Source organism: Indicator indicator, chromosome 17 (assembly GCF_027791375.1).
Source record: "Indicator indicator isolate 239-I01 chromosome 17, UM_Iind_1.1, whole genome shotgun sequence".
Lineage (NCBI taxonomy): Eukaryota > Metazoa > Chordata > Aves > Piciformes > Indicatoridae > Indicator > Indicator indicator.
In genome coordinates, this window is record NC_072026.1 from 6150446 (window position 1) to 6163513 (window position 13068).

The 13068-nt window shown below is 56.8% G+C and overlaps 2 protein-coding genes across 2 annotated transcripts; both read right to left on the minus strand.

The window, feature by feature from the left end:
- RAB9B (RAB9B, member RAS oncogene family) lies at nucleotides 1-606 on the minus strand. Its single transcript, XM_054388779.1, has one exon. It carries the CDS (start codon nucleotides 604-606, stop codon nucleotides 1-3), a length of 606 nt encoding a protein of 201 aa, XP_054244754.1.
- A 10277-nt stretch (nucleotides 607-10883) lies between these two features.
- On the minus strand, nucleotides 10884-11874 carry LOC128972687 (thymosin beta-15A homolog). Its single transcript, XM_054388782.1, has 3 exons — nucleotides 11847-11874; nucleotides 11371-11475; nucleotides 10884-10921 (listed from the first exon to the last, which is right to left on the minus strand). The coding sequence occupies exons 2-3, from the start codon at nucleotides 11468-11470 to the stop codon at nucleotides 10884-10886; spliced, it is 138 nt and encodes a 45-aa protein (XP_054244757.1). The 5' UTR covers nucleotides 11471-11475; nucleotides 11847-11874.
- Between the last annotated feature and the right edge of the window lie 1194 nt (nucleotides 11875-13068).

The window sequence follows — 13068 nt, forward strand, 5'->3', positions numbered from 1 at the left end:
TTAACAGCAGGAAGAGCCTGATTTGGAGCTGGAATGCAGGTCAATGGTGTGGCCCAGCATGCAGTGCTCCAGCTGCTCCTCCACTGCCAGCACCTGTCGCACAGCCTCCTCGAAGGCCACTGCCACATTGGTGTCATCCTTGGCACTAGTCTCCAGGTATGGATAGTTACCGTTTTCCATGCACCAGGCCTGGGCCTCCTCTGTGCTCACCTGTCTCTCGTTTTTGTCTATCTTGTTGCCCAGGACTACAAATGGAAAGCGTTCAGGGTCCTTCACATCAGCATAATAGACAAACTCCTTCTGCCAGTTACTGAGGTTCTCGAAGCTCTGCCGGTCGTCCACACTGAAGGTCAGCAGGCAGCAGTCTGCTCCCCTGTAAAAGGGAGTCCGCAGGCTCTTGAATCTCTCCTGTCCCGCAGTGTCCCAGATCTGGAGGGTCACAAAACGTCCATCCACCTCCAGGTCCCGGTTTAAGAACTCCACACCAATGGTGTGGAAAGCCTGCGAGTCGAACTTGTTGGTGACATAGCGGTTCATGAGGGAGCTCTTCCCAACTCCACCATCCCCAAGCAGAATGACTTTTAAGAGCAAGGACTTCCCACTCATTGCAGCAGGACGGAGGGGCGCAGGACCAAGGCAATCTGCAGGGTTCAGAAATAGCACAAAACAGCTCTCTGACTCGTGGGTTCTGCAGGAGGTTACACACAAAAGAGCAGAAGATGGGACTTCCATCCCCATTTCTTAACAGGTTTTGTACACAGGAGGCAATCTCTCTTCGTGTAGAGACTGATGCTGGAAACTGGCCAAGCTTTCCGGCACACAAGTCCCTCAGCAGGTCCAAAATGGAAGCATCAGGTCACTGCTAAGTGTGAGGTGAGAATGACTTGTTGGGAGTTTAGTATCAATTAAATTACTTTTGGTGAAAACTCTGTTATCTGAAAGCTTGTCAGGTTTTTCCAAGCATACTATCACTAATTAAACATCTCCTCTGGCTGTGTCCTCAGGCTACCAGAGAAGCAGCAACAGGGATCACCAGGCCTTCATTTCCACTGCAGGATCTCTAGTAAAATAATTTCTCTTCTATGACTTGCTCTGCTGGAAGGATACAGAAGATGTGCAGGCCTCCCATCAGTACAAGTCATCTGGCAAACCAGTTCTTAATCACCCCAAGAGGGCTGACTCACAAGCAGAGCTGTGCTCGTTTTCTGCGCGTGATCTCCACAGCTCAGAAAGGGTTTCCCAGGCACACAGACCCAGCTCCTCTGCTGCTTTTGTCTGCCAGTGCTTTTTGCAGGCCACTTTGCTAGGGCACAGGTACAATTTCACATTGCAACAGTCCTGCCACCACAGGTCCCTTAGTGCAGCAGTCACAAAAGAAAGGCCAAGTGCCAACCAGTCCTCCCTCTCCCAGGGACATTCTGCAAGTGGAAGTAAAGGCCTGACATGGAATGAGAGGTTTGGTACCATACCTGCTCTAGAAACACAACGTTTCTGTCTCCAGGACTGTCCAGGGAACACCTTCCTCCAACATAAGTCACTAAAAAACAAACATCAGTCGGTGAGGTTGCCTGAGCTGTGCTTGGTGCACTGCCTTTCAGCCTGCAATGCTGACCCAGGCTGGACAGACAGACTGCAGAGCTCTAGGAAGCTGAAAGTGCAGTAGTGATGGTTGGAGTAAAACAGGCAAGAACAAGGCACTGAGGACAGAGCTTCCCTTTCCCTAAGTAACATGGAACACATGCCATTTCTGACCAGGCAGAGCCCCTAGATACTAAACTCAAGGAGCTCTGGCATGAGTGCACAGGGCTGCGTAATCCATGTTTGCACTCAATCCAGGGGACATCAATGGCTTTGATCTGCTTGGCCTGCCTGCCCACAGTCTGGAATCTAATCTGAGGATTCAACATGTACTTGAATCTCCTAATCAGAAGAACGAGCCAGCTACTCTCAAGAGATCTGGCTTGTTTACACCTGCTACAAACATTCCTGCGAAGGGTGTGGATGCCATGGTGCTGCTTCGTGATACCACCACCAGACCACCCTCCAAACAAGTGCAACAGGAGTGCTTGCCACTGCTCAGATTAGCACTCCTATGCCTTTCAAGCCAAACCCCACTTTTGGCATTAATCCCAGGGGGCCTGTTTCAACTTTGTTTCTGTTCTGTTTGCAGCTCTTTCAACCAGTGCTTACCACTAAGCCAAAATCAGAAACGTCTGCTTCTCCAGAAAGTTTCACCGATTTCACTTCCTCTGCACAGAAACAACCCAGACCAAGGACTGCTGAACTAACTTCATGGGCGTTGGGGCATTTGAGAGGCATCTGTGAGAAGCAAAGAACAAAATGCAAATGTCATAAGAGACAAACAGGAACTGAAGCACAGCTCCCTGGGGCTGAGAGCTGTGAGAAACGCTCCCCTGAGAGATCAGGTAAGCTGATCAGAACCCTTGCTCTTCCTTTGCCAAACTCTTCCTGAGGGGGGTGTTAAAAACGGCCCCTGTCACCAAAGCCCTACCTGACACGTACCAGCAACCCTGACAGTTTCTGTTTGAAATGGTTTGCATCAAGTGACTAAGCAGACGGTTTTTAAATGACCAAAGGGTTATGCCAGGCTACTTCTGAGCCTGGCAGGTCAGCAGGCTACCCACAGCTACGACACCGATGGGCACACTGCCACCCATGGCATCGATGCTAGCAACGCTATTTGCAACCTGCGTTCGCTCACTAGCCCTTTGCAAGCTGTTCTGGAGGCCAACCTCGACTTGTAGCAGGATGGAAACCCCTCACGCAGGAGGCCAGCACCCGGTTGCTCCTAAGAACAGTAAGATGTGTGTGCCCCGCATCCCCCGCTCCCCAGGCCGTGGCTCTCTCGCTCAGCAGGAGGTAAAGCTCCCCGCCGGGCCCTCGCCTGGCTGCCCGGCCCTCGCCCGGTCCACTGCCGGAGCCCCGGAGCGGGACGGCGGCGGAGAGACGCAGGGAGGGGGGTGCCGCATCCAGGGAGCTGCTCACCGCGGGCGCAGCGCGGTCCCCTCCCCAGCTCCGGGCCCCTCGGGAGAAGCCGAGGGAAAGAAGCGTCCCATCAGCCCTAGGCGGTGTCTGGGTGCCCGGGGAATGCCGCCGGGCCCGCCCGCCCTTACCTCCTCTCCGCCCGTACCTGCCGCCGCTCCCCGACCCGCAGGTGCCGCCTCCCCCCGCGCCTGCGCAGCGCACGCGCCCTGCCGGTGGCGGCCACCGCGGGGCGGGGCCGAGCCTCCCCCGGGCGGTGCCGGCGCCGCCGCTCGGGTACCCGCACCGCCCCCTCCTGACCGCCGCCCGTCGTTCCTCGCCCCGCTGACCCCTGGCTGCCCTCTGCTGTCCCCTGCCTGCCCTCCTCACCGTGCTCTTCTGTCCTCCCTTTGTCGCTGCGTTCCCCGCTCCCTCCGTGCCGCCGTCCCCACGCCATCTCCGTGCTGCCGGCAGGGGAGGCACCGTGGGATGTCCGCGCTGGGTCAGCCGACCAGTACCAGGGGCTGCCGTGTGGCAGTGATGGGGTCTCCGTGGAGCCTGTGTGAGGTCACGGCACCCTCACCACGGCAAGGGGACAGAGGAGAGGTGCCCAGCAGAGGCTTCTGCTTCAGAGGTGGCTGCAGAGGGTTCTGGGGAGCAGAACCATCCTCACTGCCAGCTGGTGCCTCCATGAACTGCTCACACGTCCTGTGCTGCAGATGGGGCTTGGGCCTCTTCCTTTGTTCCAGGCCCAGCGCTCTGCAGCTGCTTCTCCGAGGGCTGTACCTGCAGGCAGCTGCAGCCCACAGCCCCTGCTCTGAAGCATCTCAAACAGCCCTGCCACCCTCAGCTTTGGTCACACAAAGCCCAAACTATGGGCAGTGTCTGCCAGGCACTCCGGTGTCCATTTCCCCTCCCAGACCACAGAGCAGGTGACCAGCTGGCGACAGAGAGTCTGCCAGCACTGCAGGGGAACTGGGACCATGGCAGCAGGGATGGGAGTTACCTCCTCCCCATGGCACTGAGATGCTGGAGGCGCTATCTGAGCCTTCCCTTCGAAAGCTGCAACCCTCTGAGGTTCCTCCCTGCTGAACTGGGAGTGGTGTGGGAAAGGCAGTGGGGAGTGGAACATGCTCAGGCTGCCATGAGTCCTCTCTAAGACACAACACTGCAAGCAGGGGCTTGTCCCAGCTCCACTTCATCCCGGGGGCTTGCTGTGGCCAAGCTGCACGCCATCACCACAGCTGTTGCTCTCATCCCCAGTCCCCAGCTTTTCCCTGGAGCCCTTGGCCAGTTGTTAGGGACATGCTGGATGACAGAGTGGGGAGCATGTGGCATCATAGGAGGAAGCACTAGCCATAACTTTACCCTGGCGTAGGTGTGCAGGCAGATTGGAGCTTTGAGGCAGCAGAGAGCATCTGTTGCAACATGCTTATCTGCTGGCTATTGCTGCTGCAGGTTCCTGGAAAGTTGTGGAGTTGGCTGGCAGATGCTGGCTCACAGCCTTACACTGGGGAGCTTGGCCCCTGCTGCAGCAAGACCTGCTCAGGGACTCACAGAAAAGGCACATAACAGCAGAGCAGACCTCGTGGTGGCAAGGACAGAGCAGGGGGACAGAGTGGCACATGGCAACTCAGCTGCCTCTTGGCTGGGCAGAAGGTTGAACTCCTGCCACTGCTCCAGAGGTGTCTCACAGGTGATTTGGGGAAAGCAGCAAGGGGCCACATTCCCATGCTGAATCCCAGATTTTATTGTGCACCACATACTCTGTGCCCGGCTCATACTCCACATTGTGCTGTCTGCACCTAGCCTGACCCTGGTTCCCCATGGCCAGTGGGACCCTTCTCCATAGGCTCATCCAGGCAGGTATGGAGCTGTGGCACACCACCACAGAAAGGCTTTGGTTTTGGTTTTCCACCACAAGAGGTTTCCTTGTGTCATGGTTGTGCTGTGTGGTTGAGAGCAGTCTTGGGCACCACTGGCGAACCCTGGCTGGTTGTGCTGCAGCCTGGGCACTGGATGCATCCCTGCTGCCATCACTGCCATGGCTTTGAGTCTCCACCTTGTCTCCCACCAGCTCTCTGGGTTGCCATACCCCAGCTGCTGCCTACAGAGAGGAATAAATCACAGAGTGGGGGTTATGCATGGGGAGCAGGGGAACAAAATGTCTTTTCATGCCATAATCCTTTGTAATAAAGCACCAGGGGGAAGAAGGGCAATAAACAATGTCTCCTGTGTGAGCCAGCTGCTTCCTAAAATAAAACGCTCCCCTCTACCATCAGCTGCCCCGGCTGGAGCACAAGTGCAGGCGCTGCAGCACGACACCAGAGGAGCATCCCCCATAGCAGCAGGTGTTCCTGCAGCTCCCTGCTCAACCCCATGGGCCTGCAGGAATCTGCAGAATGCAGCTGAGGAGGGGGGAGAGACACAGAAAGGAGCAGTGAATTCTGGCCACTCACAGAGTAGGCTGTGAGCCACCAAAGGGCTTGACATGCCCAGGTGCCAGCAACATGCATGCTGCTTGCCAAAGGCATGTGGCAAAGGCATGTGGCAAAGCTGCTCCCCACCTGTGCTGCACACCACCAACAACCCCAGCAACTATGAGGAGTATGGCAGGTTGTGGGGTGGCCCAGTGCATAACTTCCCAGCTTTATTTAGACCTGGTTGCTGGCAGGACCCTGGATCTTGCTGAGGCTCTGGAGAAGGGGGCAGGAAGCTCTGAGCACTCCTGGTTCATCATTACTTGTGCTGAGTCCCTGCTGGTAAATCTGACCTCCTGGGCAATATCTCTGCTGCTGGGTGAGGTGTCATGAGGTGTGCCAAGCGTGGCAGCCCAGCTCTGCCAGCCACCACACAGCCTGCAGGCAGGTTTAGCAGTGCAGGTGTCTAGAGGTGCCTGGCTCACTGTGCTGGTGCACTGGCACCCACTAGCCAGGGGTGGTCACAGGGCTCTCCAGCATGGCACCGCTCCTCACTGCAGGATGGGCACAGCTTGTCTGTTATCTCCCCTGCAGTGGCACTGAGTGTCTCAAGGGAGGTTGTAGCCAGGAGGGGGTTGGTCTCTTCTCCCAGGCAACCAGCACCAGAACAAGAGGACACAATCTCAAGCTGTGCCAGGGGAGGTTTAGGCTGGAGGTGAGGAGAAAGTTCTTCATGGAGAGAGTTGTTAGCTGTTGGAATGTGCTGCCCAGGGAGGTGGTGGAGTCACCATCCCTGGAGGTGTTCAAGAGGGGATTGGATGTGGCACTTGGTGACATGGTTTAGTAGTCATGAGGTCTTGGGTGACAGGTTGGACTTTGATGATCCTTGAGGTCTTTTCCAACCTTATTGATTCTGTGATTCCTGAGGGGATGGTCTGACCTGCAGTGCCACATCACACACACTCTCTCACTCCTTGGAGGCCTCCCAGCAGCTCCATTCCCGAAGCAGCATGGTCACCAGCTCACACAACACTTTCATTTCCCTGTTTCCAGTCTCTTCTGCTTTCTCCTGTTACAACCAAACACTCAACTATCCCCATGCATGCAGGTATCCTCCCCAGCAACTCCCAGCAGAGGGTTTCCTTGGCAGCTTGAGTTTGCTGGCCCCTCACCTCCCCTCTCCACCACTGCTGTTGCAGGGTTTGAGCTCTGCACTTGGCAGGATATTCCCCCAGGCAGCAGGGGGGATACCTTGGAGGGAAAGGCTGACTCAAGTGACACAGAGGCAGTGACAAGTTCTCCCTGGGGATATGGGGAGTGGTGGGTGGGGGAGAACCCATGTCTGGGGGAGCTGCAGTGTCTGCCCAGCTGCACAGCATGGCTTCACCTTACCCTGTTTGCTCTGATGATAAATGCACACCTGCTGGGGGCGGTTTGCTTGGCCCGACTGCAGTGCAGGCTGGAGCTGGCAGTTTCCTGCTGTACGAGCTCAGAAGCTGCCCCAGGGCCTGGTCAAGGCCACCTCTTGGCTCTCACCACTTTCTGATGCAGCTTTGGGGACTGCCAGATGGAGAGGGGTCAAAGTGAAACCCTGACTGCTGGCATGCAACAGCCTCCCTTGCGCTGGGCAATCTGTGCTGCAAGCCAGCATGGTGCTAGAGGGTGCACAGAGAGGGTGCTGCAGCCTGGCAGGATGGGTGCACAGCCAGGAGGAGAGGCCCACCAGGGTGCTCAGGGCAGGGCGGTGCACAGGCTGATTTGGGCATCCCCTGCAAGAGGTGGGATTATGATTCTCCACATAAGAGTATACAGGGGGCCAAATCTTCTCCGAGCTGAGTCACAGGGGATGGGGCAGCAGCAGGGCCAGATGCCCATCCCAGCTTCAGGCCCACAAGCCCTGATCTGAATTCATCCTTTGCTGTTGTTCACCAGGTATCTGCCCAAATTCCTTCTGCTGGTGACTCAGCTTCCTCCTCCCTCCTCTGCAGTGCCAGCCAAAGCTCTCCAGTGATGGGAGGAAACCACCCTAGGAGCACCCTGGCCAGGAGCAGGTATGGATATTGCCAGAAGGAGCTGACACATACCTGGTGCAGCAAGGAAAGGTGGCATTGAGCCCTGCCAGGAAGGCCAAACTCCTGGGAGGGCACCCTTTGTGCTTGGGTGGCTGCTGAACCTGCCATGGTTCTAAGGAATATCAGCTTGCCAGGTGTCCTGGCCACCCATGCTGCTGGCAGTTGTGTGCCTATGCATGCTAGGGTTAAAAAGGGAAGGTCCAGGTCAAGGAGGGAGGGAAAGTGTTGATATAAAGGGCTTTTCTGCAATGCTTCTCCCTTGCTAGATAATCTCCTGCTGGCAACAAGGACATTTTGGGCACTGGATTGAAAAATGGCAGTGTCTTTATCCTCAGACATGAGGGTATAGGTGAGGGCAATGCATCTGGTACCTCCTTGTGCACCATTCTGGCAGAGATGTGAGTGGGAGAACTGCCTGGGCTGTCCTCATTTTGAATGGACACAGCTACATCAGCCATACAAGCCACTGAGTTGGGTGTCCCCAGGGCCAGGCTGGGTGGCTTCCTCAGGGCACAAACCCAGGGCACATAACCCCATGTCTTAACCTGCATTGCTGTGTCCCTGTGGTGATCACGTGAAAAAGCAACCCAAACCTGGATTCCTCACACCCCTGACCTCACTTTGCAGCTCCCCAGGATCATAGCATTACCCAGGGTGGAAGGGACCTCCAAAGGTGATCTAGTGCAACCCCCCTGCAGTGAGCAGGGACATCCTCCACTAGATCAGGTCACCCAGAACACCACAGAGCCTGACCTTGAATATCTCCAGGGATGGGGCCTCAGCTGCCTCTCTGGGCAGCAAGGATGGAGCGAGGTAGTCCCATGGACTAGCTCCACAGGCTCAGGGCAAATGCCGGAGTACTGCTAGCTCCTGGCACCAGCAAGCCTGACATTTTGGGTAATTGCTGGGGAGCTGCAGCCCTCATCCTGGCTGGTGAACTGAGCAGCCCCAGAGGAAGGGGGTGGGTGGTCAGCAGGCACCTGGGGTCCCTGGCAGTGCTGAGCAGCCTGCATGTGCAACACAGGGCAAGGTGGAGGGGTTTGTGAGCACAGCTGTGCTGGGGACAGACACACCTGTGGTGATCTTGCAGAGGTCTGAGTGACTCAAGGGGAGATAAGCTGGCTGGTGGTTTTCCACTCCTGCAGTGGCCCACTGCAGCGTGACTAAAGAGTGTGCAGGAGGGAGAGAGGCACCTGGGTGGTGTCAGGAGCAGATAGGGTGCTGTGGGCAGACACCCAGCCACTCTATTCCCAAAAGCCCCACTGAGGAAAGGGGATCAGCTCTGCTCCTTTGTGTTTCCATCCCTAAGGCTGTACTTGGTTTGGCTCACACTCTGGCTTTTGGGGATGGGGAAGAGGCTCAGGCCAGACTTACGCTGGGTTTGACCCAATTTTCAGCTTGGGTGCATCAAGTGGCCAAGGGACTGCAAAGCCTCTGTGTAAGGAGGAAATGCTGAACCAGCTGGAAGGTGCTTAACTTCTAGTAGTCTGCAAGCCCTGGCTGCTGCTCCTGAGATCAGCTCTTGCTGACATGGCCTTTTCTACCCCCTGATTTCACAGAAGGGTCTGAAGGGGCTCCATGATCCCTCCCCAGCACAAGGCCAAGCTTGTCCCTGCCTGGTGAGAAACTGTCCCAGAGAAGGGACAATCCTTGCTGGAGTGATGAGCAGCTCCTGCCATCCCAGCATCCTGACAGCCCACCCAGACAGCTGGCCCTGGAAAAAAAGATCCCCACATCCATGATAGGGTGCTGTCCTAGGGATATCAGGGATGCTGAGTGGGCACAGCCACACTGGCACGTGCCAAGCTCCTCAGTGCCCAGATTAGTGTAGCAGCAGCCCCAGCTGGGCCTCAGCATCGCTCCTCACTGCCCTCATACCAGGGAAAAATGCCACATGCTGCCCTGACAGAACACAATCACCAACCTCTTACCTGCAGCTCCTTCCATTCTGTGTAAGGAGCAAAGGCAGCCACAGCCACACCAGCAGGGTTATTTGCAGCCCTCGGCAGGCAGTGTGGGTGGAGGTGCTCAGCAGATATGAACCATGTCCAGGCAGGCACAACAGCCCTGTGTTTGTCTGCAGCTGACCAGGCTTATGAGGGATGCTGGCCAAAACTCTTAGTTGGCAAGTCTACCTCCACCTACTCCATAAGGAGCTTTTTCAGTGACCCTGCAGGCCAGGTGGAGGTGAGGAAGTCCTGGCAGCACCCAGGAAGTCTCAGCATAGACCTGGAGGCACTACCAGACCCCAACTGCCCCTCACTTATCCTGTGCTGACTGCATGACACAGGGATTTCAACTCCTGCAAGGTAGGGCTGGGATCGGTCTGGAAAGCACCCAAGGGGCCTACTGCATTAATCCTTCTTTACAAGGCTGCAAAGTCCTCCTTCAACCAAAGGCAGGGGCAGAGGTTGGCTCAAAGCAAAGGGCTGTACCAGGCACGGAGAGCTCTGAGTCCAGTGGGACTCAGGCCAGCATCCACATTGCCAGCACAGGCACCTCCAGCCATGCACAAGAGGAGCCAGCCCAAGCCCACAAATTGTTTTAGGCATGAGATGCCAGCCTCCTTGAAGCAGGAGGCTCTGCCTGCTGGTGGGCAGTGTGGTCCAGGTTAGCCTCTACTTAAAGATGCAGCAAGAAACTGCTATGGTTGTGGTATTGCTGATGGAACAGAGTCCTCAGCTAGTTGAGCCTCCAGCCCTAGTGTCACACCAGCAATGCTCCCAGCTCCCATCTCCCTCAGGAACTGAGCTCTACACAAACATCAAGCTAGACTCACCCTGCAGGGAACCATCCCACATAACCCTTTGAGCAACACCAAACCAGTGCTGCCACAGCACCAAGCAGAGACAGTTGCACACCCCAGGGCAATCTAGGCTGAAGCCTGAACCTTTGCCACAGAAGTAGCCACAAGCCATAGGTAAGCCATTACATTTTTTATTTTATAATAAACTTCTCATTTTTCCCCCAAGGAAGACAAAAAATTGTGAATGAGGCTACAGAACACCATAGTGAAAAGTATGAGAGAGAGAGACCCTGGCCACTGGCCAGGCCAGAAAGGACCCCCACTCCCCAAGGCAGAAGAGGTTCATCCCTAGGAGCCTCATAGCCTTTGCTCATCTCCTCACGTTACAGTAAGATCAACACTGTCAATGGGAGCTGGCTGAGCAGTAGAGATGGGATTGGGTCAGGCTATTGATGAACTGAAGTGAACACACTTTGTTCCACTCATCCACCAAAGCTGCCAGCAAGTTGGGACAGTGGGTTAGGTGATGCAGCTGGTTTTTTATACATGTACATGATACAGATTTAAAAAAAAAAAAAAAAACAAAACCCAAACCACCCCACACATGATTTAATTCAAAGCAAAAAAATCAAGTGGTAGCTCTTCCTGCCAGGCCATCTCACTCTATGAAGACTTCACACATTCCTTCTCCTGCTCAATAGCTGCAAGAAAAGAGAGGTCCATTAGTCTGTGGTGCTTTTTTTTATGTGGAAACATCCACTGGAGAAGGTTGCAGGGCAGTTACTCAGTCCCTGGAACACAGTTTTATAGTGTGATCCCAAGCAGGGTAGACAAACACTTGAGAGTCAGAGGGTGATGAGACACATGGGTGACAGCAAGTTGGGCATCTGTCTGAGGCAACGCCTCGGAACAAGACGATCATGCCTGCTGCCCCAGGGGGCCATACCCTGACCCCTCACCTCTCGAGCGGTGGTTTTCTCTAGGGCAGAGCATAACTGCCCCAAACCGCCTCTCTCCACCGGATGCCTAGACAGCCAGATCAGCCCCCGAGGCGGACACACGCCCCATCGGCCGTGGCCAACGCCTGCCTCCCCAGCAGCCAAGCACCGCGGCCCCTCCTCGGCCCCTCCACCCCCTGGGCTGTACTCACTCTCCTTGGAGGGCAGCGTGTTCTTCTCCTCCGTGTTGGTTTTCTTCAGCTTCTTCTTGTCGAATTTCTCCACCTCCGAGAGGTCTGGTTTGTCGCACATTTTGGCTGCAAGACCCTCCCCGAGGTTAGCCAAGGTTCTCAGGGATGGGGACCGGCAGACAAAGGCGGCCCGCCCAAGCCCCCGCCACGGACAATAGCGCAGGGCGGGGCGCGCCGCCGCCCCAGGCACGGCACTGCGCCGCTCCGGCCAGCCCCCGCGCCCACCGGAGGAGCGTCCCCCACCCTCGCCAATAGCGCTCAGCACGGTATGCAGCCCGTCACCCCCGGGATCTCTGCAGCATCCAGGCAGAGGCACCCCGGGGTAGCCCCTCCTTGCCCCAGCCCTGCGTGCAGCCCCCTCCCCGATGCAGCCCGAAGCCACATCGCGGACAGTCCCGCGGACGGGAGAGCCGGTGCTATTCCGCAGCACGCCGTACCTGGTACCGCGCCTCTCCGGCTATTCCCGCTCCGCTGCTCTACCAGGTGAGGCTGGGGCGTGCGGCGTGGGGCGGTGCCTTAAATAGCCGGACACCGCCCAGCCTGCGCTCCCATTGGCTGCTTGGGGCCCGCGGGGCTCGCTAGGAAGTGTAGTCCTGCCTGCTCGTGGCCGCGGCCAGCTGGCGGCGGAGGAAACTGCCGCTCCCGAGGTGCACCGCGGCGCGGGGCGGGGGAATCAGCGGAGCGCGGGGCGCGCTCGGGGCCGCGCGTCTGCGGCGGTGGTACCCGGGATGGGCGGCCACGGACGCGTTCCCACAGCCCCCGCACGGGCACACGCACTCACACCCTGCCCTGCACATGCGTCCTTGCACACACATGCACGCCCGCAGCCAGTTTGCGGACTCGCACACACAGCGCCCCGCGTGCACTGCCTGCCTGCACACCCCCAGCGCAGACATTGCCTGTGCACACGCGGGCACACGCACCCAGCTTCACCCCCAGCAGCCCCCGCAGCCCTGCTGCCACCTCTGATTCCCACACCTGGGTGCCAGCTGTGAGGGGGAGCAGCATGGTCCACAGTGGACCAGGTGACTCCTGGCCCATCATCCCAGCCCCAAACTCTCCTCAGAGGCAGCAGCAGCAACTATAGGGATAGCTGTGCCCTGTGTGTGTTCCCAAGGATCTGCTGACCACTCTCCCACACACCCTCTTGAAGCAGAACTTGTTTAAGAAAGCAAGGCCTTGGGATAAAAATAGCAGAGTATTTCCACAGCTGTGGCCAGCCAGCCCCATGGCCACACTGCCTGCAGACACGGTGCTTCCTAGGGAGATATGGTTACTACAGCAGCAGCAGGGGTGGGCAAGGAGCAGACCATGCTCACAGGCACAGGCTATAGGGTGTAGAAAGCCTTGGGTGCATGTGGAATAAATAACCTTTGAAAGGCAAACCCCCAAGTTTAAGAACAGGTAATGTATCTGTTCCTGGCTGCACTGGGGAGCAGTAAAGGTAGCAGTGGTCCAAGGAGCATCTGCACACTGGCCACCAGGATGGGGAATGGTTGGAGAGCCAGGATGTCTAGGAGGCCTTGTATGGAATGAGAAGGCATCCATATAATCATGGCAGGCTTGCCAAAACCCTCCTGCAGAGATGCTGGTGCCACAGCAAGCATGAAACCACTGTAGAGTACCAGGTGGAGCAGCTGCACCAGCTGCACTGCAGCA